This window comes from Bos grunniens, chromosome 8 (assembly GCF_055505025.1).
Source record: "Bos grunniens cultivar Pamir isolate PY7600 chromosome 8, Bosgru_T2T1.0, whole genome shotgun sequence".
NCBI classification, from domain to species: domain Eukaryota; kingdom Metazoa; phylum Chordata; class Mammalia; order Artiodactyla; family Bovidae; genus Bos; species Bos grunniens.
Window position 1 is genome coordinate 20,635,211 of NC_141172.1, and position 27,517 is coordinate 20,662,727.

General features: G+C 41.6%; 1 protein-coding gene, 1 long non-coding RNA gene and 1 pseudogene across 9 annotated transcripts in view; 2 read left to right on the forward strand and 1 right to left on the reverse strand.

Moving 5' to 3' along the window:
* Positions 1–1,637, reverse strand: part of LOC147366729 (uncharacterized) — a 104,960-nt gene extending 103,323 nt beyond the window's left edge. For 2 of the 5 annotated variants that reach the window (XR_015169053.1, XR_015169052.1), the window contains exon 1: positions 1,308–1,444. This is a non-coding gene — a long non-coding RNA (uncharacterized LOC147366729). Of the gene's footprint in view, positions 1–1,307 lie in introns of all 5 variants that reach the window. The other 3 variants (XR_015169048.1, XR_015169050.1, XR_015169051.1) reach the window with 3 other exon arrangements.
* Positions 1,504–26,791, forward strand: LOC147366732 (cyclin-dependent kinase inhibitor 2A-like). 4 transcript variants are annotated; one of them, XM_086414271.1, is made up of 3 exons: positions 1,504–1,639; positions 23,446–23,752; positions 26,413–26,791. In XM_086414271.1, the coding sequence occupies exons 2-3, from the start codon at positions 23,449–23,451 to the stop codon at positions 26,436–26,438; spliced, it is 330 nt and encodes a 109-aa protein (XP_086270397.1). In that variant the 5' UTR covers positions 1,504–1,639; positions 23,446–23,448; the 3' UTR covers positions 26,439–26,791. The 4 variants fall into 4 exon arrangements, with proteins under 4 accessions (XP_086270397.1, XP_086270396.1, XP_086270394.1 ...); XM_086414270.1 differs by lacking the exon at positions 1,504–1,639 and adding an exon at positions 2,035–2,172; XM_086414268.1 differs by lacking the exon at positions 1,504–1,639 and adding an exon at positions 19,768–20,276.
* On the forward strand, positions 2,079–2,445 carry LOC147366733 (tumor suppressor ARF-like; annotated as a pseudogene).
* Positions 26,792–27,517: the final 726 nt, after the last annotated feature.

The window sequence follows — 27,517 nt, forward strand, 5'->3', positions numbered from 1 at the left end:
TGGGGCTTCCCTGGTGGCTCAATCCTAAAGAATCCTCCTGCCAGTGCAGGAGACGCAGGAGACACCCATTCGATCCCTGCATCGGGAAGATCCCCTGGAGATGGAAACGGTAACCCTCTACAGTATCCCTGCCTCATAAATCCCATGGACAGAGGAGCTTGCCAGACTCCAGTCCACGGGGTCTCAAAGAGTCAGACGTGACTTAGCAACTAAACAAAAACATTGAAGCCTGGCCCCTGAGTCTCACTTCAACTGGCCAGTCAAGAGGCTGCGTCCTGTGCGGAAGTGAGGGATGGGGAGTGGAAGCAGCCCGAGTGCAGCTGGACCTGGCCTCACCGTTACAGTACGGTGGCTCGCACCATCCGAGTCCCACTTGCCTCCTCCAGATAGTGAAGAGCTCGGCGTTTGCTCCAGAGGACCTGTCGCCTTTCTCACTAGGGATCCACTTCTGCAGCTCGGCCACTAGGCTCGGGCACAAGCAAAAAAAAGAAGCCACTTCAATGTGGTCCACCTTTCAGGCTCCGAAGGCTGGGCCTAGTCCCACACCCTTTCTTCCACGCCGAGCGACCAGGCCGCGCCTCCAGCCCGCGAGGTTCAGGGCCGATCGAGAACGACTTCGGAGCCGAGGAGCTGGGGACATCGGGTCAGCGCCGCCCGCCTGCAAGCGGCGTCCTGGGCTGGACCACTCGCCTTCGGGGAGCCGGCGAGCCCGCGTCAAAGCTCTTTCTAGCCCGGGAGCCGGGACCAGTCCGACTGCGCTCCGGAACCGGCTCTTGAGTGTCCCCAGGCCGCCTCGGTGTCCTCGACTCAACCTCCCCCCAACCTCCTTTATGCGGCTCTTTCCTTTTCTTCCCCCGCTTTCCTGTGCCGGGTGGACCACAGCAGCACAGAGAGGGGGTTGGGGGGTGTCCAGAAAGAAAGGATCAGTGATGTGGAAGAAAAGATGGGGGAGGTAGGGAGGGAGGCGAGGAGAGAGAAGAGGGACCGTGCTGGGGAGTCGGGCAGCGAGAGGGAAGCGTGTCCGAGCGTGGAGCCGGAGGAGGAGGGGGGTAAGGCTGCGGGAGGAAGGAGCGGTGGACGCAGGGACACTCGGAGAACGGGGAGCAGCCGTGGGGGAGGGGAGCACGGCGGGAGGAGGAAAGAGGAAGAAGCGTTCAGATGCTTCGCTGAGCGGGATGTCAAAACCGAAAATAAAATTTGCCTGGTGAATGGACTCTTGGCCTAGCCCAGAACCCTCCGCAGCGCGTGGAGCTGGGAGGGGAAGGGGCGCCCCGACCCAGCGGGAGTTGGGGTTCGGCTCCGCCTACCTGGTCCGGAGCGGGGCCCGCCGCTCCAGCGGCGCCAGCGCCACGCAGTGTCCAGATGTCGCAGCAGTTTCCTTTAATTCCGCTGGTTTCCCAAATCTAGAAGTGGAGCGTAGCGCCATTTCTTTCAAAAACTGACATCCAGCCTCGTGAATGGCGGATAGAGCCAGGAGATGACTTTGCGTTTTTTTTTTTCTTTTTGTTTTTTAAATAATCCGGTTTGAAGAAAGGGAGGACCTCCCCACCCCAGCGAGGGGCGCGAGGAATAAAGGAAGGGGGTCAGGGAAGCAGGGACGCGAGCCGGACCGTGGCGGTTCCTGATATGGCCGGGTCAGGTGACGGATGTTGCGAGGGGGGCGGGCTGCCTGGAGATGCGTTGTGGCGTCAGGACCCGGAGCTGTCACCGCGTGGCGCTCCCGCGCGCTGGGTGGGAAGGTGGCGGGGTAGGGGAGGGGGTCAGTGTGGACAAGGCGGGAAAGGAGAGGTGCGCGGGCGAGAGAGGAACCTAGGAAGCTAGCCTCCCGCGCGCGCGCCGCCCGGCGCCTCAGCCCGCCTTTCCCGCGCGCGCTGAGCGCAGAACGGTTCTCGGCTCCCAGGAGGTTGGGGGCGAGCGAGCGCGCGCCGGCCCGGGCGGGGGCGCGCCTGCGGGGCGGGGATGGGCGGGCGGCTGCGCGTGGGTCTCAGATTGCGATCCTTGGGGGGCGGGCGCCGAGCTGCCTACCTCTGAAGTCAAAAGGCGGCGCAGCGGTCGCCGAGCTCCGAGGCGGCGAGAACATGGTGCGCCGGTTCTTGATTACAGTGAGGATTCGGCGCGCGAACGGCCCACCACGAGTCAGGATTTTCGTGGTGCACATCGCGCGGGCAGCGGGTGAGTGGGCAGCGCCGAGTGTGCGGGCCGCTGTGGCCCTCGTGCTGATGGCTAGTGAGGAGCCAGCGCAGAGCGCAGCGATGCATCCTAGACCAGGTAGGAAAGGCCTCGAAAATCCCGGGGCGCAGTCGGCCCTTGGGTGATTTTGTTTGATGTAATCTATTGCACAGATAAGTCACCTCCGGACGAGGTTAGAGGAGGCTGTTACGGGGGTTGGTGGCTCCTTCCACTTTCTCCCCATACGAGTTACAGTTTCTCCTAGGTGCAGTTCTCCCAGCATGCTGAGTGAGCCCGGAGCCCCCTTCACACACCTCATTAAGTTCCTGAAACTCTGGGGGAAACTGGGAGATTCTAAACCTACTCTGGAAGTCAGTCACTCCTGAATTTCCTGACTGGGAATCAGTAAACACACACACACATCCACACACAAGGTGTATTTCAAAAGCACTTTATTGTGCCCTGAAGGAAAGTATTACTAACGGTCTTAGATTTCTGGAGGCCGCCTTTTTTCTTCCTGCCGGGTCAACCCTCTCTCCTTGCGGTAGTGGAAGAGGTTTGAGGGTGGGGGTTCGCACCCTCAAATATTACTGTTACTCTCAAAATAGTAATATTGATCGCAGGATCAGTAACTTCTAAGAGGAGCAATCACTTGCTTTTATAAGTCAAAGGAGAGATTGACTTTCGTAGTGAGATGGAGATTGCTTTTTTAGCGGCCTGGTGTTATCTAAAGGAGTCGGGACAATGCCCATATGTTTAGAAGAAGCCAGAACTGCAGTGCGGAGCCCAAGGATGACATCGATCATATTTTAATCATCTCAGGCCCCAACTAAAAGGCCCAAAATGAGGCCTACTTCTTGAAAAACAGAAATCTAGGTAGTTGTGTCCTCACATCAGATAATTCTTTACACAGTCGATGTAATTTCCTATGACCAGAATAGTTGAAAAATATATATATAGTTACAATATAGAGAGTGCTAATTAGAACCAGGATGAAAAACCCAAAAACAATTTAATGAGGCTTCATTTTTGTGGCCTTCCTTGTGGCGTTATTTCCCTGGAAATATGTGTTTTGAAAAAAGCAAAGGCCAGCATAGGGGGGAATTATTTTTTTATTTTAACGTTAGAATTTTTGACATGTAAATGTAAAACTGTTAACACTATCCGTGTTTAATTAGGTGCCTCAATTCTATTGGCGAAAATCTACAAACAATTGATTGGGAAAGTACACATTTTCTCTTTCATATTTTTATTAACGGTCAGTTATTTTTGAGCATTAGTAGAAGTAGCTTGTAAAAAATTTCAAGGGGTGTTGCTGGATTTGATTTCAGTTCATTTTAAAACACTAACAGGATCCCATTTTTCAAACGGTGCTTTATCTGTACCAGCAAGCATTTAGCCATTATAATATGTTTTTTAATATCTTCATTTTTAATATTATTCTCTATATAAAGCTATTTTATTTAAATTATTAAGTTGCATCCAAAAACTTATAGTAACGAAGTAGAGATTTGTAACCTATGTAAATTCTGTAATTACTTGATTTCTATTTTAGGAGTACATAGGATAATATTGCGATTATTTTAAGTTAGAGAAATATTCATTTTATATTTGTTGTATAAAGAGTTAAAATATAAAAATGGTAGGTTCATTTTAAATAGCCATTTATTTCTCGTTATTTAGGTATAAGTCAATTTTCAGGTATGAAAGCTGTTTAAAAATGCATTGATCATATGATGATCATATGAAAAGCCCAATTTTCAGCAAATATCTGATGTCAGAACACATGGCTTAGAAAAAATAGAATATTTTGAAAATATGTGCAATTCTCCAACTTCTTATATGAAATTTTACACATATATAAAAAACATCTGGAAGTATTCATTATAAATGGCATGTAATTATATATATTATGTCTATGGTTGTGCTGATTTAACAATATATGTGGATGGTAATTATGTTGGGACTCATACAATTCCTTGAGAGCCACAGTGCTAAAAATATAACTTGTATGAATTATTTAACATTAACGCTGACTGGTATGGTGTTGTTAGTTTAACATAGTTTTATAGTTTTGCAAATATATTCATTATGACTTTTTTATATGACTGGAAACTGTATATAATAAAATTTCATGTTACTAGTTTCTTATCCATACGTGCCTGATGAATTACACTAATTGACTTGTTACCTCTACCTTGGTGTATTTATAAAATAGTCATACTTTTCTGAAATTAAATATTTATTTGTTTACTGCTATCTGGGAACTCTTAGGGCTTTTCCCCTCCTTTAACGGCATAGTGTTCTCTCACGGTAAGCACTATACAGTTAGTAAACCATTATTCCCAATGTGTACATGATCTCTAGCTATCAGAAATAAGACAATATTCATTTACTTCTTTGGGGACTCAAATTTTAAAATGCCCATTCTCAACACAGCCTATTGCTGTCTGCGTCCACAATATTTTACAGGTCTGCTAATTACGTATTAGTTTATCACTAGTAACTACCATGATAGAGTTAAGCTAAACCATTTTCCCAAAGTGTGAGTGACTCCTAATAATAAAGTGATCTATATCATCTCAAAAAATACTTTCTTCAAAGAAGGCTGAACATTTGGCCCAGTGTTTTTGCTTCTAAAACCTTTAGTTCTTTTTGAAAAGCATAACAACCTCACTTGCCCTACTCCATCCTAAAACACTCTAGGCCAGAGAATCCTCTCTGCTCCAAAATCCAGCCTGATAAAAAGTTTTAGTGGTGTTTTATTTCTGTAGTTTAAATTATGTAAACAATGGGTATAGTTTCATTTTCTAAACATAAAATTCTAATATTGAATAGCTTTAAAAAAAACCCTACAGCTCTCTAGATTCTGATTTTCACATACCTGATGATTAATACTGTGTCTGTTTACTGACTGAAGATTAATGCACTTTCCTAAACACCTCACTGGCAGGAACGTTTTTTACATAGTATATCAAGAGCTTCTAAATATCCATACATTTTTATTTAGCTTTTCTATAAGTAGGCATCATCTTAAGGAAAGAAAAATACTGACAAAAATTGATACAAATAAACAGTAGCAAGAAATTGAAAATTGCCTAAAATTCTAGCAATCACATTGTTAAATTATTTTGAATTATACTCTGGAATTAGGTCTGAAATATTTCAGATCTGGATCATTATAGGCAATCATGTTTTTGAAGAATATTTAATAGAATGTAAAATTATTATATTATAAAGTTAAGTGATTTTTTAAAAGCAAGATTTAAAGCAGAAACAGTAAACAATTCTTATTCTTAATTCTCTCTCTTCACACACACACACACACACACACACACAGTAACACAATATTTATAGTGGCTTCCTCAAGATGGTTGGTGGTCTTTTGTTTTTTCATTATACTTTTGAGTTTTCCAAAGTACTATGACCATCATCAGTTAAAAAAGAAAAAAAAGATAACCTTATTTTCCTACAGTTCAGTGAACTAAGACCTTACTTAGAAAGGATGAGGAAAGTATTCTATTGCACAAATATTCTATATAAGAAGGTGCCTTTAAGGTCTGGAGAGAGTCTGTGAGGGTTCTGACTCTAGGGAACGCTGTCCCTATTCACAACGTAGTTCGTTTTTAAATAATTGATAAATGGATGGCTCTACCAGTTTTCAAGTCGCCTGGGTGTTAGGCCTCTCCGGTTCTAGCACTTGCCCCCTTCTCCGGATCCCTTCTCCCAAGTCCTCTCTAGACGACTTCAAGGTGGGGCTTGCCACTTCCCAAAGCTAGGCTGGGGTCCCCACGGTTGTTGCCAGGACCTCAACGTGAGGTCTAGAAGGACGTGAGACTCGAAGTTGCTCTGAACCGGCCCCTTCGCTTCTCAACCGCAGCCACCCACCTTGACTCTTACCCACCGTATCAATTCTTAGAGATGCTTCGGATGCTATTGCCGCTGGGGTAGGACCCTCCAGCTAGAGCTAGACGCAGACCCTCACCCAACTCCGCCCTTTCGCACCCTTTCTACTTTTAGCCTTCCCTGGGCCTGGCTGATGCTCCTCGCCGCAGCTATTTCCGCACGTAATATTTCATCAAAGTAACAGAGCAGAGAAAGGGTTAAACGCAGAGCAGGACGCGGGCTGACAGAGGTGAGAGAGGCGTGGGGGCAAGTGGAATCTGAGTGGGCTTCGTGGCTTTCAGAGGGGTAAAAGTATGACAGGGGACATCTCTGGGTCACCTCTCCGTCTTGAAACTGACTAGGCCTCCCCGCCCCCACCCCCAAGAGTGGGAGCGGGATGGGACAGGTTCACTCCGAGGTGCACTTCTAAGTTTTGGCGACTATTCCTTTACCTTCCAGGCTAGGGGGCAACCAGAGTGTTGACAGGCCTGGATTTCTTTGTTTCTCTGTCTGGGATGCAAGGTGGTATAAAGAACGGTCCGTAATATTCTTCTAGTGATACGGTCTCGCAATAGGTTTCTTCTTATACTGAAGCTTTCCTCATATTTGAAAACTTTTTTCCTTCAGTTAAAACATTAAAAAGATATCATTTATCAGAGTGAAAAAAAAGTAAGTTTGAAAATAAGGTCAACTTCTATGTCAGCAAGCCAACTGATGGAGACAACCTTAGTAATAAATATTTTGTTTAGTAGGAAAAGGGAGTTCTTTTTAAAGACTACTCCACCTTAGAAAATGCCCACCAACTGGGGGCCTCGGCAGAGGCTCCAAATCCTAATTCATGGTCTTTCAATGTTTGTTCAGAAATCCCATGTGTATTGACAATTGTTGAACTTACTATATGTCAATAACATTTGCTTTTTAAAGAAAGAAGGATTGAAGATAATCTCTGCTTGTCAGTGTTGTTTGCATAAAAACTAGAGTGATTGTTGCAGTTGGGCAGGACTACATAATCAGAAGTAATAGAAAGGAAGAATTAGTGTCAACTACAAGATTGAAAATTACAGTGCCTCAGAGGTCCTTTGGAAAAGAATAAGTTGATTTTAAAATTTTTATTACAAATGACTTTTTAATTCTTCTTCAACTAGCTCTCGGTTTCCCCCTTTACCTTTAAAAAGAAAATCTCAGAATTTATTTAAATGGTTGCACAGCCAGTAGGTGTTTTTTTCTCAAGGAAGGAAAGTTTTGTAGATTGTAGAGGTTCAGCACTGTATGAACAAAGATATGTAATCTCTTAAACAAATTGAAACTAACAAAGCTATGCCATCAGAGTGGTGTAAATAAATATGCCTTTTTTTAAGTTAATCATGAGAATAATTAGTGAAGTTAAAGAAGTAAGGCAAAGGTTATCAGCAGCATCATTACCTGGACTGCTCTTTAAAATACATATTTCTGGAATTCACCCTCAGAATATCTAACTGAGCAGATTTGCTGTGGAGTCCCAATAACCTGCATTTTAAAGCATTTAAGGGGGATTCTGTTAAGAGATAGCTCCTTGGGACAAATATGGCCAAATTGTTTTTTTTTTTTAACTTATTTTTTATTATTTACTTTTAAATTGAAATTCAGACTTTTAGATAAGATTTAAAACTTTAGAATCACACTTTGGGTCCCAGGTAGGACATTGAGAATCTAAAGAATTCATCGGAGGAGCTATTTTACCAAATGAAGGGAACCCTTTATTAGTATTATGTGATTCTTCATGTGACTTGGAGAAGATCGTCTCTTAGATGTCAGGTCTCTACAATCAGAACACATTTGAGGGCAAAGGATGAAATAAGATATACCTGTGCATTAAAGTTTGTAGCACCAGACAGAAATTTTCCACAAAAGACATTAATGGTATCTTTTTGAAGCACTATATATACTTACTGTTGTTTACATAGGATGGATAGTGCTAGATAGATAGAGTAATAAGTAATAAGGGATTTTTTTCATTTTATTTTATTTTCCAAATCAGAAATCAAGCAGTAAACATAACACACTAAAATTATGTAAGAGAAGGGAAAGAAAACATAGAAGTATTTTACAGGTTTAAATTATATTTATTTATGATCAAGGCAAATTACAGTAAAATGTACCCATAACAGAATAAAGCACTTATAGACAAAATGATGGGTCTTTGTGTCTGTAAAAACACATTGGTGAGGAGAAAATATATTTACAAATAATGTAAGCTTAAAAAGAATTTGCAATTATAGGTAAAACTACAATATTATGCTTTCCCAATTATAGTCATAATTTTTCTGCTTTTAAACTACATTTTTCTAATGTTACCCCTATTAGTTTGCTGGTTTATTACGGGGGGGAACTTACGTTTTACTTTCTTTTTTTGAGTGCCACCATTTTCTTGCTCTGAATCTCTCTGGCTGCCAGATCATCTGACTCAGCAATTGTACAACTCTTTCACCCAATTTAAAGAAACAGCAACTATCCCAAAACAGGGTATCCCCCCAGTTGCAAATCTTTACCAGCCTATAGAACTAGCAATATATTTTAACTCTGAAATAATTGTTACATGTACATGCAACATGGACACTTTGAATTTTACTCAATTCAATTTACATACTGAATAGTTGAAACTGAATTTATTTTGTGTAACACAATTTTTGAAAAGAAACTTGTTGAAACTTTCTTCTAAAAGTATATGGTCAAGTTTGCTTTCTCTTTTTCCTCAAAATAATTATGAGGAGATTATTAACAGTGATAGAGGACATCAACTTATATTATTTCATTTAATGGTCACATTTTCCTTTTGTTTTAGGGGTTTTATTCTCTCATTTCATAGACTGGGTTGCAAATGGTCTGTCAAAAGTCATTGACTAGTAACATGCCAAATTCAACTAGGTGTGCTTCTTGCACCAAATGCCCTAACTTAGCCCTTTATAACTGCCTCTTGAGTGAATACATTTATATATATAAATGTATACATATAGTGTCAGTTCCATCTCTTATAGTTAGTTATTTTGTAAATTGCTTAACTCTCTTGGATCTACATTTTATTCAGCATTAGCTACATATATTCTAGCAAATATATATTGATTAGGTGAATGAAAAAGTTCTGAAAAATAAGGCAGTTTAATAACTGAAGTCCCTTCCAGGCTCTAAAAGCCATTCAATCTCATAATAAAACAAGAAGATTAACATTTTAGAAATTTGTATCTTGCCCAGAATAAAACTAACTCAAAACTTCTTTATAAATTAAATTACTCACTTTCACTTCAATTTAAGATCAATAAATAGGAAACCTATGCACCAGCATAGGGGTCACTTGAAGCACAAAGTAGAAATGTCACTTTATTGGAATATGTGGTCTGTGATTAGATTCCATTTCTTTTACTTACTAGCTGTGTGGTATTAGGACTAAATCCTTAAAACTCTCAGTGCTTCCATTTTCTCATCTGTAAACCTGAGGTGGTACCCTCCAGTACTCATCCAGTAAGAACTAGTACATGTACAAATAGCACATGTAAAGAGGCATTGTAAACTTTCAATCCATCACATACATTTGTCAGTTATTATTAAAGTGCCTAATTAAACTACATCCTTAAAAGCACATTAGTTCACTTTTACAGTAAATGCCTTCTTAACTATAATTATTTAGAGTAGCTAGGAATTCCTGAACTCCGTTTTAAAGAACATGCATATCATAATAAACATATATTTATTTATTCAAATCACTGATGTATTCCAAGGTGTCAGGTAAGTTTGTACAGAAAATCAGTATAAAGTTTTAAATAATCCCTACATGATGGCCTTTATAGTGTGATCCCAAACGTTTCTAGTATTCATAATTATTAAACAGGTATTAACAATAGTCGTGAACCTCTGTTTTCTAAAATAAGAAATTAAATTGGTTTTAGAAAATTGAAAAAAGTTATTAACTTGCCTTTAACTTATCAAAAAATTTAATAACCCCAAATAATAATTTTTGGAGGGAACACACATAATGGGTTCTTGATTCCTTCAGAAGGGTTGCTGAAGTATATCTGAATCAATAGTTTTTGCACAGATTTTCCTACAAGTTCTTTGGTAAAAAATGTGCATGCATAGGGTTGTGTGTGTGAGTGTGTGTGTGTATTTGAGTGTGTGTGTGTGTGTGTGTGTGGTGGACAGAAAGTGGGGAAGAAATGTTAAAGTCATCCTCAAAACCTTCAAAATGTCTGCCTTAGAAGATAACCTCCAACTATTCTTATTCACGTTTAGTAGGATATCAAAGAGACAAAATATATTGAATATACTTCCTGGGGGAAAATTGACCTAGGTGTATAAAATTAGTGTAGCATAAACATAAAAAATATCCTGTTATCATTTTTTGAAAAATGAAGTCTGAGAGTTATCATCTTAACCATAAGATAGAGAACTATAAAAGTATATCTTCAATGTAGAGTCTCAAGGGAAAAGCATAAGTGGGAATGTTAAATCTGTAAGTGAAAGGTGCTAAAACACGAATAGAAAGCATTTTATGATTCATTCAGAATTGACCTATGTGATCATGAAGTTGATTCCTTCCAGAGCAGTTTAATTCCATAGTGGGTAAAGAATGTGACTCCAGGAAGAGTGATCCAACACAGAAAATTTTCTTATGATCTTTTACAATATCAGAGGGTAGTTTGGCTTCAGAATTTTCAGAAGTCCAGGAAAGGAAAAAAAAAAATGAAGATAACAGTTAGACTCTAGAGCCCCAAGAAGACAGTCTGCTCTTAAAGGATAGTTGTGGGGAGGGTGGTAACTAAGTCTCCCTTTGAAGAGGAAAGCTTCAAAATAGATGTATTAGAATACTCGAGTATTAGGCTACTGGAAATTAGAGTATCCTAAATCATTGTTAAACCCTATTGATCAACCATGAACACTCAACTTCCACCAAGAGTAAAAACTAAACCCAATGTTACTTCTCTGTGAGTTTCACTTTTTCAAGTTGATACTAACACCTACAAGCATCAGCATACTATATGCTGGAATACTGTATGTCTTCAAGGTTAGCAATTAAGACAGCAACACATATTTGAAAGGAGAAAATCTATCCCATCAAGGAGGAAAAAGAGGGAGGTTGGGAATAGAAGCTTAGAGAAGGTAAACTTTACAATTTTGCCTATAGTTTCTCCATTGTACTTTCAACTTGAACTGCAATCCAAGGAATGGTGGTGGGTGGCAATGAATGGAGAGGAAACACTGAATGAATGTAAGTAACACACTCCTTTGTTACTTACCATGATTTAATGAAAGATTTTGTGGACATACTTTTATTATAATACAGCCAATGTGATTACAAAGAAGCTCTGTTTTCATGGGATTAGAATTCAAAGAGGACAGAATTAATCACACCTTTTGGAAAGCAGTTTGCTTGTTCAATCCACAGATACCTGCCAGAATGTACAATAATGAGAAAAAAAATTGACAGATGGCCTAAATAAATAAGATGATAGTAAATATCGTATCCTTAAAAAAAAAAGAAAAGAAGTTCCATTTATTGAGAGCCTACTGTGTACCTGGATTTTTCTATATCTGACATTCTATATTCTTTATAATAACCCTATGAGATATGTTTTATTCCCCTCTTTGAGAGGTAAGGAAATGGAGGCTCAGAAAGTTTATGTCATTTATTCAAGTCCGCAGAACTGATCGATGAAGGATGCGGGCTACCTGAGTATAAAAACTAAGATTGTCCCATTACCTATGTTGCATTTGTGTCTTCTCCAAGATCATTATTTAAGGGTGTGGCTGACATCCTCACCAACCACGTTTGTCACGGTCAGAGTAAGTTGCTGTGGCCCAAGAAAGAACATAAAGGAGGATTGGGTTTAAGATCTGCAGGAATCATTTACTTGCTGAGTAACCATGGCAATGCACTACCCCTCCATTTATAAATCAAAGGGGTAACTTTTTAAAAAACAATTTTTTAATATGTATCACAAGACTTATACTTTTTGAAAACCTGCAATACTATTTATTGCAAAAATTTTGAAAAATCTTAAATATCTGACAACAGGGGCATCGGTAGGTAAACATTTTCCCCCAAGTAGAGTATGTTGCAGCAAATTAAAAGTAGTGTTTATAAAGTGATTTTGGAGAATTTGGGAAAATGCTCTAACGATGAGTAAGAGGAAAAGTTCATTTCAAAACTGTGTTATATCCACAAGAACTGAGCAAAGATAAAAGACAGGAAGGAAATATTTCAAAATGCTGTTCTTGTTTCTATGTAGTATAATTTTTCATTTTCCTTATAAAGCTCATTTCTTACTTTTTTTGCATATGTGAACTATAATCAGGAAGAAGTCATTCAAAAATGAGAGGACTGGATTAAGTGACTTTGAGGGGACTTCAAGATCCAAATTTCTGTCACCATGTGTATTATTAGCCAGGAATAATCACACAGAAGCATGGTAATTCCCAAAAGTGGAGATCCTGTCACCTTGGTCCAGAATTCACAACCTGCCTGATGGCACAGTTCTCAGAGAAGAGAAAACACTGCTGAGTTGTCCACTACATACTGTACAAATCAATCAGCAGGGAGACCTAGTGGGGAGAGTGTGCATCTCTCAGATGGAACTGGGAACCTTGAACTTGAACTGCATCTCCTTGTGCATTGTGAGTTAAGCACTCTGGGCTTCTTTTTTTCTGTTTTATGAAAGAAGGATAATACTCTCTATCCCACAGGATAGTGGTGGGATTAGAAATAATGTATCTAATTAAAGCTGCTTAATGCTTATCACATAGTTGGGGTTCAATAATGGTAGCCATTATGATTTTCTTGGCAATTTGGAATGAATTTTCTCTTGTTTCTATTTACTTCTTTCTCTCTCTTCTGATTATATGCTTTACTTATTTTGTCCCTCAGGATGAGGCTAATTCTAATTCTCCATATTCTGTGCATATAAACAAATTATTCATGTATGCACACAAATACATATTATATATTTATATATACACATACTATATATATAAAAAGAGAGAGACACACACACACATACAGTGCTACCTTTTAGTTTTTTCAACTTGCTAAGTAGCTACAGATAAGTATAAGTAATTCAACAAAAGAAACTTATCAACAAACAAAAACAGACATTTATAAAACAATTTAGTTAGAGATTAATCATTTTCATGATTTATAGAGTCCTCATATCACAAGAGTCCACTCTAGAAATAGTTTTAATAGTAAACTCCTTATATAGATTTAAAATCACATATGTTTTGCACACACTTTGGAGAAGACAGCTGCTGTATAACATATACTTAGAAGTTATCCTTAAAATCATCTTGGGAAGATGATGATAGGTACTGCAGATTCTACACCCAATTAATACTTTGGAAACCAAGACTGAGAAATTGGGACTTATCTATAATTATGCATCAGGTTTATAATAAGTTAAAGAGAATTTGTGTTTTGTGCTCTTTGCCCACATCCTGTTTGAGCAGGAAGATAAATTTTACGATAATTCAGAGTACAAGTGAAAAATCATAGAGTCCCTGAAAGAGTGCCCTGTTCATAACAGATACTCAGTAATTGTGCTGTATTGAATTTAACTAGAGAATAGTTTTTAAAAAAAAGTGGGGGGAGAAGAAAACATGCCTCTGTCTTGAATTTTCCAAAGATATAATTTCTGGGGTCACATTCCCTATTTTTAACTAACCTGTTACAGAGATCTGCTTTGTTTCTCAGAGATCTCCCTTTCTACTAAAGTTACATTTTATCCCTGTGGGGAAATAAATAAAAAATTAAAGGAAAACCTTGTATTCTTTGTCATTTTTTACCCAAGAAGGTTCTTCTTTCCCATTTAAAATGCCAGGCTTGGACACTAAGCTCTTAGAATTCTTACCCAGGGGCACTTTGAGGGGCAGTTTTCTTGGCTGAACAAGTCTCTCTTGAGGTACAGCTGTTATTGCGCCCACTTTGAAGATATCAATGCCAGAATAAAGTATTACTTTCTCAAGGTGATAAAGTTGGTGGTAGAGCTAGGCCTGGGCTCTTCTTTACTTTACTATCTCTTTCTACATTAAAAGAGGTGACTGAAATTATTCTTCCATTGCTTTCAGTTCAGTTCAGTCACTCAGTTGTGTCTGACTCTTTGCGACCCCGTGGGCCACAGCATGCCAGGCCTCCCTGTCCAAGAGTTTACTCAAACTCATGTCCGTTGAGTCGGTGATGCCATCCAACCATCTCATCCTCTGTCGTCCCCTTCTCCTCCTACCTTCAATCTTTCCCAGCATCAGGGTCTTTTCAAGTGAGTCAGTTCTTTGCATCAGGTGGCCAAAGTATTGGAGTTTCAGCTTCAACATCAGTCTTTCCAATGAACACTCAGGACTGATCTTTAGGATGGACTGGTTGGGTCTGCTTGCAGTCCAAGGGACTCTCAAGAGTCTTCTCCAACACCAAAAGCATCAATTCTTTGGTACTCAGCTTTCTTTATAGTCCAACTCTCACATCCATACATGACTACTGAAAAAACCATAGCCTTGACTAGATGGACCTTTGTTGGCAAAATAATGTCTCTGCTTTTTGATATGCTCTCTAGCTTGGTCATAACTGTCCTTCCAAGGAGTAAGCGTCTTTTAATTTCATGGCTGCAGTCACCATCTGCATTCATTCAACCCTAGAGCCCATTTATTCAGGCTCAGCCCAGATATGTCTAGAAGCACTGTTAACTGAGTATACCTGCTCTGATAAGCTGTTTCCTAAGGAGATCACCTTAATTATTGGAACCTCTCCAGGCCCTGAAACACAACATCTTTTTCCTGATAACACGGGTCTGAAGTGTATTAGCACACTACAGTGTGCACACTGACGTGCACAGATCAGAGTGCGTCTTCCTTCTCCTATACTGTGAATGTAGGCTCCCTTAAAGGCTACATCCCAATTCCAGACCACCTTTCTCCTCGAGAGAATCAAATATGTTGACGGTTGATACCAATTCACCCTCTTGACTAAGGACCCTTCTTTTTTGTGTGTGTCCACAATTATAGTGTGTCCACTATATGCCAAGCACCTGGCATATAGTACGAACTCAGTTAATCTTTGTCAAATAACATTATGAATAATGGCTTTCAGAAAAACAACTTTTATTTGTCTAATAAAAGATGTTGTTTAATTAGATGGTTAATTTATGCATATAGTACAAAATTCCAACAATATAAGTCATAGAATATGAAAAGAAAATCACATGCTTATCTTCATACCCCTTTTCTTCTCCCCACAGTTAATAGGCTTCTTTGTTTCTGTCCAAAGGTATTCTCTATATTCTTTATTTTTAACCTCAAGCTATATATTGAATGGTTCGTTTATAACAATACTAATATTAAATACAGTAAAGAGATGTATGCTTTCATGTATATTGCCTCACTTGATATAACAATCTCATGAGATAGAAAGGTAGAGCAAGATAGAGTCCATTTTAAAGATGTGGACATTGAAGCTAAGAGTAGTCTCAAAAGAGTTCACAGTGGAAAAGCATGTCATTACGTAGACATAGAGAAGAGACTTGTGGACACAGTAGGGGAGGGAGACGGTGGTATGAATTGAGAGAGGAGCATTGGAACATATAGATTACCATATGTAAAATTAGGTAGCCAGTGAAAATCTGCTGTATGACACAGGGAGCTCAAATCAGGTGCTCTGTGACAACCTAGAGGGGTGGGTTGGGGTGGGAGGTGGGAAGGAAGTTCAAGAGGGAGGGGACATATGTATACCTATGGCTGATTCATGTTGTTATATAGCAGAAATCAATACAATATTATAAAGCAATTATCCCCCAATTAAAAATAATTTTTAAAAACAGATAGTGAAATCAAGACTGTCAGTTGTCATATAGTGAAATCAAGACTGTCAGTTGTCAGTCCTGTCACCAAGTCAGAGTTATGTATCCAATAACCTCTATTTTCCTAATAAAATAATGATTTCAAATGGTGTATGTGCATATCATGCATATCATACCCTGTGAATCCTGCAGTGGCTTGTAAGAACCAGAACCTAATTTCAGAATACTATTAACACCTTCTCAAATGTTTTTCTTTCTCTTTCTGGTGGTGTGTGGAATTAATATTCACATCTAGAATTACTATTCTTTGATTTGTAGGGTCACAGGAGCACCATCATCACAAGGCTTCCTTTAATTTAAATAAAAGAGTCACACATTCCTCTGATAGTGTCGCCTACCCTCAGCTGGGTTCTCCAGGCTGAAGGAAAGGCTTCTCAGTTTCTAAGTCTGTCTTAGCCCATCCATCTTTCTTCCTAACAGATATCCTAAATCTTCACCACTCTCACTTCCTAACCCACCATCTTATCATCACTGTAAACAAGCCAGGCTTCTTTGTTCACAGAAGGAAGTGTTTCAACTTCCTCCCTGCCCTGACCTTTTCTCCCTTCCCACATCTAGCTGAATCTCCTGCATCAAATTTATGATCACTCCCTGTGCTTTGTACTCCATTTCTTCCTGACTTTTTAGGTGCCTCAGGTCCCCAGAAATACCCTATCTTGCCTGTGTCCTCAATTTCTCTCTCTCTTTCTTCTCCTAACACTTCTTCCTGTCACCCGGCACTCTTCCTTTAGGGTATATGTGTGCTCAGGCCTCTTCCACCTCCCTTCTGCCTCCTCTTATCACACGTTGCCTTGAACTATCGCAGCTAACCTGTGAAAGAGTAGCCTATACAGCGTGTCCCCACTTCCTTGACATCCCATTCACTCTTGGTTTTCCTTCTGATCCATGTAAGCAGCACTTAACAGACTCCTTTGCAGGCTTTTCTTTCAGGAGTTTATGTTTCCAGCTTCTCACATGCATCCCAGTAAATTACTTTCTGTTTTCCCAAACCTCTTTGCATTCACTTCTGCCTGGAACATCTTTATACTTTTATATCTTTATACTCACATTTTTTAAGACTAAGATGAGCTTTCAGCATCCATGGAGACCCCTAAGCCACAGAATGAGCTTGGTTCCGTTTTCATTTTCTTGTGTCTACTTTTCTTTGCTCTTCTACACGTATTACATATAATACCTCATTTAATCCCTACCACAACTGTTTGAGGCAAGTACTATTATCCCAGTTATACAGATGAAGAAACTGAGCTCCAAGTGCATTAAGTTACTTTGTTATAGAGCAATTAAGTGAAAAGTCTAGGTTTGAACCCAGGCATTTTAACTCAAGCCCCATATATTTAATATCTTTTCCGCCTCCCGGCCCCCGCCACACTCAGTGCTCTACCCTTAACCTTTGAGCTTGCTGAATGAACATTCATTTTTAGAGGCGAATAATGGTGGAAAAAAAAATGGTCAGAATTGAGACAGATTTTTATTTCATAGTGTAGATTTTCAAAACTACCAAAACAGCACAAACCTAAATAAGGCCATGTCATTCTCAGCGAAGAGAAGGAAGTTTGAGAAGGGTAATAACAGTAACCAACAAACTTCAGAATTTTTAAAGCTCTTGGACATGTATCATCTTACTTTATCAATCCATAAAATATGACTCCATTTTACACATGGGGAATCTGAGACTAGCATAACCAGCACAAGGATCCTGGGTTTTATATTTTATTTATTCTGAGATTTTCCCCTCAGGTCTGATCTAATATACATGAGTAAGTTGAAAGTTTGGTAGTTCTTTAAAAGAAAAACTAGGCAATCTTTCATATTATTACTAGCTACCTATTTATACAAGATTTCTGACTGAGTATGGGGTCAATTTCTAGAACAAAGGGGCCACACTCAAGGATGCCACTGCTGCTCTGCTAAGTCACTTCAGTCGTGTCCGACTCTGTGCGACCCCATAGACGGCAGCACACCAGGCTCCCCCGTCCCTGGGATTCTCCAGGCAAGAACACTGGAGTGGGGTGCCATTGCCTTCTCCACAAGGATGCCACAGTCTTTAGCAATCTCTACTGAAAGTGTTGGAGCTAGTGCATACCTGTCTAAAACCTGCTTTTGAGAAAACTCAACCTCTATGTCTATATATAATGCATCCAGTGGATGTTGTTATACTGTTCGATCGCCCATTTCCTTCGTCAACAGTCCAATATATTGCATGAGAGTTTAAAGAGTTCCTAATGTAGGAATCTATAGTTGAATTTTAGAGGAATTTCTGAATTCCCTAAAAGTTACATGTGCCAGCAAACACACTTTTTAAATAAAATTGTATATTTTATTTTTGGAGGAGAGGGTATATAGCTTTCAACAGCTTATTCTCCCTGCCCTAAGATTAAGAACCATTATTTTAATGATGATAACTAATTTTGATATTAGTCTAAAAAGCCAAACATACTACAAGGGAAATCTGTTCCCTCCATCTCATTACCACAACCGCTGTTTTCCTCCCCCCTATCATACAGTACCTTAAGCAACATTAGAAGATGTTTACATTATGTTCTACCACAGTTTGAATTTTCCACATCATTGTTGCTCTAGTACTTGAGAGGTGCCTGGAGGAAAATATAAATAACACAGTGATGCATTGTGGATTTTATAATGGATTTGAGATCCCATAAGTGTTTTAATTGTCATTATTTAAAACCTCATGTGTTGCCTAAGCTAGCAGCCACTGAAAGTATAGTCAAGTATTATGGGTCTTCAAGAGGAGTCAAAAAGGAATTGAAATATAACTTTTAAAACAGAGCTGGGTTATCTAGCAGACAGATTAAGCATTAACTTTTCATTAAATATGTCGGTCATTGGAACATGTCCATCATTGTTTCAGTGATTAAGGTTTTCTTGCCTACCCTTTTATATGTAATACTGGTAATTCTACCCAAACCATTTCCTTCTGTCTCCTAGATTACAAGAAAATCTTCAAAATGGATAATTTAAGAGCTAACAGGCATTAGCTTAGGTGTGTGATACTGTTCTAAATGCTTATGTGTGTATCAATTCATTTAAAACTCAAAACAGTCCTAGGAAGTAGGGACAACTCTTATCCCCCCCCATTTTATAACTAAGAAAAGTGTAAGGTTTTTCTAATAGGAAGGAAAGGTGGACAAAAGTGGCACCAAGACCGTGTGTGAGCCTGCTTTTTGAATTATCTATGAATGCAGCCTTGTCCCTAGCGCAATGAGCATGTTTTCTGGTGTAGGAGGAATTATTGAGAACAGAGCCTGCTTAAGCCTAAGGACACCCTTACCATGTTCCTATCTGCTTATAGGTAGAAATCTCCACCATCCCTTTTAAATTGACCTCATCTGCTCGGAGCCAGCCCGTATACTAGGCACTAGTGCCAGGCATTGTGCAAGCCTAGGAAACGCTCTCCCCCTACATCCGTTTTACATGTGTGTGGAGGGAGGGAGGCACAGCCTGGCGCGTGAGCCAGCTCTCCAGAAGGATGTTTGAGCTAGAATTTCTGACATAATTGAGCCAGCGCTCGAAAACCTGGTGCTGAGCGTTGGAGGGGGAGTGTGTCCTCTCCAAGAAGGAAAGCCTCCACGGTGGAATGGCTCATACCTATCCTGGGCTCTCAGCGCCAGGACAAGCTGGCCGTTTCTTCTGATTAAAAGAGGAAGCAATAACTTTGCCTATGACTCCAAACACACTGGTTCGAACTTGGCAGTTAGGAATCCTGTGCAGTTGTCTCATGCCACGCAGGGTGTATGCGCGAAGAATTTTCACTTGGCTGGAATGAACTCGCTCGGAGCCGCGCGTGCGCCTCTGATGGGAGTGGGGAGACCGGCCGCGAGGACGCGGGTGGGTGGGGGAGGGGAGGAGGTCCCAAGGCGCCCTCCTTTCACGGTCCCGCCGCGCTACCGGAGCGGACAGCTTCCGGCCGGTGCCTCGGGTCGCGTGGGCGGCGGACCTGTGACCGAGGAGGCCCGGCGGGGGGCGACTTAATAGATGTCTTGTTCGTTGGGAGCACAGGGCGCCTCCTGGAAGAGCGCATGGAGGGCGCTCCTCGGGTGCAAAGACTCCGCGGGAGGAGTCGAGGGGCCGAGTTTGGGGGCCGCTTCCGCCAACCCGGGAGGAGGAAAGAGGAGGGGCGGGCTGCTCGAGAGCTGCCTGGGCGGGCCGCCCGCGCTCGACGCAGGCGGGAGGAAGGGAGGGAGCGAGGGGCGAGCATTGGGGAGCAGCATGGAGACCTCGGCCGACTTGTTGGCCGTCGCCGCCGCGCTGGGCCGGGCTGACGAGGTGCGGGCGCTGCTCGAGGCGGGGGCGTCGGCCAACGCGCCGAACCGTTACGGTCGAAGCGCGATTCAGGTGGGTCAGCAGGTCTGCCGCAGAAAGGTGGGCGGCAGGGTGTCTGGGTGGCGAGGGCTTTGGAGGACGAGGTCTGCCATGGAGTCGGAACCAGGTAAGCGTTTCTTGGTAAAGGAGAGACTTTTCAGACCGAGTTAGGGATCGGAGACCTCTTCTCGGCGACTCTCAGGGGGCTCAGGACGGCCGCGGAGTTGGCTGAGAAGGCGCGTGGGGTTCAGATCTCTAAAACGGTGTGAAGATCTAGAAGGGAGAACCTATGTGTGTTAATATAGACCGAGATGCGAAATTGACGAACGTCTGGAGTACGAGTATAAAGACAATAAGACATGCTAGACCACTTACCCCCGAACTTACAAAATTGTGAATGGAGCTGATCGACTTCTTTGTTGGGGTGGGGTGGGGGTGAGAGGGAGATTTCAGTGGAAATCTACTGCTGTGTAAGTTGGAATAAAGGTCTATTGAAATTATTCAGAAGCAACCACATACCGTGTTTATTATTTTTTTTAACCGAGTAAGGAACATATATGCTTGTTTAGGAAATATATGAAAAAAAAAAAAAATTAGTGCAATTATGCCTGAAATAATGCTGCCAATTTAGCTACCACTTGAGTGTCTCTTACCTTTTGGGGTATTTTAAACTTACTTGGTACAGATTAATTTCTTGGGGAGTTTTCAATTCCTCATAGTTTAAAAATGTCATTTCTCCTCTCCCCACTCCAGTTTTGTATGTGTGAGGATGCGTTGTCAGTTCGTTTTACTGTTTTTTTTTTTTTTTCTTTTTCTAAATCTGGAGCTAAAAATGAATTCTTCCTGGCCGTCACTCCAGTTTTATTCCAGGTTTCGACAATTTCTGATTCTAAAAAATAATATTTATATAAAATGCACACTGCAAAAACTCCAGCATAACAAGACAAAGGAAAAGTAACTCAACCTGAAACTTCACAAGTGATTTCACAAGTGAATCGTCCTTTCCTCAAACTATGCTACATAGAATAGATACATTTTATATACTTTTAGATACAAAAATAAAAATAAAATATCCTCAAATTTGAGATTATTTGGGATTTGAAATGTGGAGAGATTTGGAGATAAAAAGGTTGAATGGTTGTAGAAGAGAAGCATGAGTTCTTTTTTTTTTTAATGCATGCGTGATTCATAATTGGATATCTCTAACGTTTTGCCAGCAGTTTGCAGACTGGGCGTTACAATCTTCTAGTTCTGGAAGATGTTATATTAGACCTTATTGTTTAAATACAAAAAGAAATAATTTAAAATTATTTTTAAATAGGATAAGGGCATCAACAAAAGGGATATGATTTTAGTTTTGAACCCTAACCAAATTTGTGTTTAAAAATACTTATAGAAAAATTTTAATGACTAAATTAAATTTATATCTTCAATTTGACTTAAGTACCCTAGAAATATTCATTTGAATGATTAATTTTCTTTTTGCTTTGGATTACTATTATGATTTAAATATGTTACTTTTCATACTTTAATACTGTAGCATATAATAAAACCTTTAACCAATTTAATGACTAAGACCAAGGACTTCATTTATCCAGTTCATCTAATATATTTTCACCTGCATTATATACAAGCATGGAAGGAGACATACATATATATGAGCTCTGGCACTTGTAGTAGATCTTCCAAAAGATTATGGTATTCTTGGGTGTGGCCCCTTTGTTTTGGAAATTAATTCATAATCCATTAGAAATCCAATAGTGTAAATTTCCCCAGTTTTTCTTTTAAAACAATTCTTTCTTCTAATGCACTATGTTAGTTTTTCTTTTTGTAGCTGCAAGTTGGTTCACTTAAATTTTCTCTGTGTTTTTTGAAAATTAAATCAGTTTCACTTTCTCCAGGACAGAACTCAACAAGCATAGTATAACTTGTTAAGATTCCTAGGTTTGGACAAATTAATTCAAGTTTAATACAGAATTCAACTAAAAATAAGTAATTCCTCAATATAGTGTAGCTAATGTAACCAAATAATGGTTACCCTAAAAAAGAATGGTCTATCACCTCCACCCACTGTATAACACTCAAATTGCAAAGTTGCTGTGATTGTGTGAACAGTATTTCAAAATTCCTCTTTGTTAATGCTCTTGTATCATCAAAGATTATTTAGGAACCAAATGAGGTGAGCACCTCCTCTTTAATGAAGTCTCAGAGTGTGATCTTGGAAAGTGTCTTCCTATTTCTGCTATAACAAATTACCACAAATTTAGTATCAACTTAAATTTATTATCTTATGGTTCTGTAAATCAGAATTCTAAAATGGGTCCACAGGGTTGCATTCCCTTTATGAGTTCTAAGGAAGAATCCATTTCCTTGCCTCTCCCAACATTTAGTGACAGTCAACATTCCTTGGCTCTTGGCCCCTGCATTTTCTCTCTGACCTCTGCTTCCATTCTTATATCTTCTCTCTGACTGAGATCTTGTTATAAGGAAACTTGTAATTAAATTGTGCCCACCCTGACAATGCAGGTTAATTGCCCCCAAAATCCTTAATTTAATCACATCTGCAAAGTCCCTTTTTTCACATAAGGTAATATGTTAACAGCTTTTGAGTATCAGGAAATGGACATCTTTAGGGAACATTATTTAGCTTATCAGAAGAAGGAATTTTAGGACTGATTAGACAAACTTCATTTTATACTTCAAGAAATTGAAGTTTAACGTTCAGGGAAATCAAGGGTAGCTTAACGTTTTACAAGAATTAAGTTTTTGTGGGTTTTTTTTTTTTTTTTTCTTTCATTTTTGCTTTTAAACAATTACCACGTTCTGGGCTTGGACATACAGCAGTGAGCCATACAATGTCTCTGGGCCTTGCATAATTTCATATCAAAATAAAATACAGGAGGTTAGACTGTAGTCGAAGTCAGTTTGTTCCTCACCCTTTTGCTGTTATCTATGACTCTGGTAGTGTTCTGTTCGTGGCTGGAACCCCGCAAAATGTTGGGGAATATAACAGTGTGTACAGAAAAAGAAAAAATGGAACAGGTAGGAGAACTGGCTAAGCGAGTCGGTAACTGAAAAAAAAAGTAGTAACTAGATACTTGCGGATTGTAAGCGCATCTGCAGGGAGTAGGGGTTCTACAAGTAGTTTCTTTAATCCTGCCCCTGCCCCCACCCGTCCTGACCACTCTGCTGTCTCTGGCAGGTGATGATGATGGGCAGCGCCCGCGTGGCCGAGCTGCTGCTGCTCCACGGCGCGGACCCCAACTGCGCGGACCCCGCCACCCTCACCCGACCGGTGCACGACGCCGCCCGGGAGGGCTTCCTGGACACGCTGGTGGCCCTGCACCGAGCTGGAGCGCGGCTGGATGTGCGCGATGCTTGGGGCCGCCTGCCCGTGGACCTGGCGGAGGAGCGGGGCCACCGCGACGTCGCCCGGTACCTGCGCGCGGCTGCAGAGGACACGGAAGGCGGTAGCCATGCCAGCGCAGATTCCGCGGAAGGTCCGGCAGGTGAGGTGGTGGATCCACGAGTTTGAACTCAGAGAGCTTCCGCTTCCCAGAGCATTCACTTTTAGAAGAGAAAGTTGGACTCGGGAGAGTAGGCTATTTGGTGTTAGCTCACCCTGCCAACCCATGGGACAACCCCAGTCTTCGATCACGCCACCACGTTAGGGCTGCGGACGGGATGTCTCAAGATGGATTTCCGCACGTTAAAGTCCATCGCAGAAACCGGGCCTCCCATCCTCTAAACATTCACTGCACAACTAGACTAGATTGAGGAGAACTGAACACTCCGGAGGCTCCTGGTCTAGTGAGTGGCCCCTCTTCCCGCAAATGAGCTGCAGCCGCATCCATTCAATGGCTCTCAGTTTTCCCATTAGTTTGCCAAGACCGCTGAACCACCCTGGGGTTTCCAAAGTCAGATTCTCGTGGCATCGTCTGGCAGAGACCTGTCATTCCCTACTCTGTTGCAGAATGCGGTGGAGTTTTCCAGAGCTCCCCAGTGGGTTCTGAGGGCAACTGGAGCGGATACCTCCCCAACTCTGCACTGGGATTTGCTACACTCTATGAGAAACACTCTCTTAAGCTTTTCCCTCCCTTGAGCATTCTGTTATGATGGGGATGTGGTCCTCCTTGCCTTTTTCTACAACCACAAGAACTTCTTTTCCCTTGGTCCCCTTTCCCCCACCTCATTCCTACCTGCCTAAAATACCAACTTTACTCTTAGTTTTCTGAAGACAGAATTGTTTTATCTATCTATCTAAAGCATTATATTAATACGAAATTACACGAAAATTTAAGGTAAACCATAACTTCAAAGAGACTGAAACCTATCCTGTTTTGGCTCACAACTGGGATACTAGGCTCCTCGTGCTCTAGGGGAGCTTAGGAGGACAGAGTGGAGAGGCTAGCTCTAGATTTTGGGAGATGTCTTGAGCGCAGCGCCTTGGGTATGAGAGGCATGCACATCTTTAGCCTGCTACCCTCTCTCTCCTGAAATTGAAGCTTGCCTAAGGCAGTGTCATAGGAAAGTGAAAAGAAAGTGAAGTCGCTCAGTCGTGTCTGACTCTTTGGGACCCCATGGACTGTAGCCTACCAGGCGCCTCTGTTGATGGGATTTCCATTCCAAGCAAGAATACCAGAGTGAATGGCCATTTCCTTCTCCAGGAGATCTTCCCGACCCAAGGACCCAAGGATTGAACCCGGGTCTCCCGAATTGTTGACAGACGCTTTACCGTCTGAGCCACCAGGGAAGTCCAGGGAAGGCATAGGATCAGGGGCCAATCAGAGGGCTGTTGAGCGGAGTAAGAACTGGGAGGAGCTGAAGAGAAGGATTTAGATGATCAAATTGGGCCACAGGCAAATGAATAATCAAACCTAGGATATTTAACCCAAGTACGGATGATCCCTCCTTCCTCTGTCCCTACACATCCCCTTCTTCCCACCCTTTCTTCTTTCTTTCTTTTCTTTTTCAAAGTTCCTACTGTGTGATCAGCCCCAGTCTAGGTCGGGCACAGAAATGAACAAGACAAAACAGGAGTCTTGCTGTCACTGAGCTTATATTCCGGGAAACTAGACTTTTAAGCAACATAACAGTGTATTTCGAAGAGTGAGTTTGTAAAACTAATGTGGTGGATAAGAGTGAAGTGTGAATAGGAGGCGAGGCTATCTTAAGAGTGGTCAGAGAACCAGACTTATGAGAAGAGATTAGCCACTGGAGGCAGAGAAACTTTCAAGTGCAAAGACTTACTCCAAAAAGAACGTGGCCAGTTAAGAAGATGGGAAGGCCAGATGGAGAAAGCACACAGAGATCAAAGAGAAGGGTAGAGACCAGATAAGGTAGTGGCCCAGTAAATCCAAAAAAGGATGTTAGATCAACCTGGTCTCCCATTGGCTGAGACTCCCCAAGGCAAGACACCCCGATTTGATCCATCTCTGGTCAAGGAACTATATTCCATATACCACAACTGAGTTCGCATGCCACAGTGAAGATGAAAGATTCCACATGTCACAGCTAAGACCCTGGGCACCAAATAAATAAATATTAAAACACACACACAGATTTTTTTCTAGAAACGTTAGGAAGCTATTAGCCGCTTTGGGAAAGGGGTATCTGGGAAAAAATACAATAGGACTGGAACCGAAGATTCTCATACGGCAGAGCACCCCTGAGCCCGAGCACCCCTGACCTCTCTGGTTACGCCAGTTCGCTGAATCGCTCTGAGTTGCAAGAGTTACCTGGGGACGTTCTAAGGGCAAGGCGGCGACACCTTCGCCTCCAGTCGCCTGGAATTATGTGTGGTAAACAACTTGGCACTAGTAATAGACCCGCTTTGTTCTCTTAACCCCACGGGCTGTTCAACCGCTGTCTCCCTGCCTCGTCGGGCGCCTCGGGAGCGGCTGGGGAGCCCGGAGCAGCCCAGACTGGCAGCGGACGCGCTGCGAAGTTCCGGAGGCTAGTGAGTGCCGCGGCGGCTGGGAAGGTCCAAACGCCCTAGACAGACCCTGGATAAGGCGTCAGCATTGCGGGGGTGGGGTGGGGGCAGAGAGGAGGAGGGAGGTGTTACAGTCTTTGACTTCCGTTTTCTAATGTCTCTCTCTCTCTCTCTCTCTCTCTCTCTCTCTCTCTCTCTCTCTCTCTCTCTCTCTCTCTCCTCTGCCATCTACAGACAGCTCGGACCTAAAGAAAGATTGAAATCATTGGAATACGAGAAAGAACATCAGATCAGATCAGATCAGATCAGTCGCTCAGTCGTGTCCGACTCTTTGCGACCCCGTGAATCGCAGCACGCCAGGCCTCCCTGTCCATCACCAACTCCTGGAGTTCACTGAGACTCACGTCCATCGAGTCAGCGATGCCAACCAGCCGCCCAGTTCTTCCCAGGTGTCCTAATGCCAGTTTCCAGTGCCAATCCCCTGGAGGAGGGCATTGCAGTCCACTCAAGTATTCTTGGCGGGCTACAGTCCATGGGATGGCAAAGAGTCGGACACGACTGAAGCGATTTATCAGACACATATCAAATAAAGTTTTTTTAAAAAAATGAAACAGCTTCGATTTTCCTTTCCCTTAAATTTCCCATATACATTTTGCTATAAAAGTTTTCTTAAAAAAAAAAAAAAAAAGACACCTTTCTTGTCTTTTCATCGGATTGGAGTTTTATGGAGTGAGTACTCGTGCCCTGAGAACAGGTAAAAAGGACACTTCCTCTTTCAAGCCTCGTACCCGCCAGGCTCTGGGTTTATTACAGCCATTTTGTGAACTAGGAAAACGAAGCTTAAATGGATTACATGACTCTACTTGTGTCAAACTGCCTGTGAGGGGTGGAGCCAAGGATAAAAAAAAATGTTCTTTCCTTCAGTCAACATTTATTAAGCACCTATTATGGCATCTTGCCAGGAGTATAGGTGGGAAGGGAGGTGAGACAGACATCAAGTAATAAGCACACAACATAACTAGAAATTTTTAGGCCTATTTCATTGAATCGTAGATGCAGCTTTGTTTCCTAAACTCACCATTGTTTCACGTACCTTTTAGGAAAACCACTGCAGTTAATAGTGCGTGTGTACGTGTGTGTGCACCGCTCAGTCCCTTCAGTCCTATCGGATTCTTGGCCACCCAATGGACTCCTCTGTCCGTAGCATTTTTCCTGGCAACGAATACTGGAGTGGGTTGCCATGATACCATAGATCAATAAGAAATCCCTATTTTAGATGACGAAATCGCCAAAGCGGCAAATTTAGATTGATGAAATGGGGTTAAAAATTGATAAATGG

Bases quoted from the DNA above. Each gene is read 5' to 3' on its own strand.
- LOC147366732 (XM_086414268.1), top strand. From the start codon at position 19,917: ATGTCTTGTTCGTTGGGAGCACAGGGCGCCTCCTGGAAGAGCGCATGG. The intron at 20,277-23,445 runs GTGGGTCAGCAG...TGTCTCTGGCAG, and splicing joins ACGGTCGAAGCGCGATTCAG to GTGATGATGATGGGCAGCGC. The intron at 23,753-26,412 runs GTGAGGTGGTGG...TGCCATCTACAG, and splicing joins TTCCGCGGAAGGTCCGGCAG to ACAGCTCGGACCTAAAGAAA.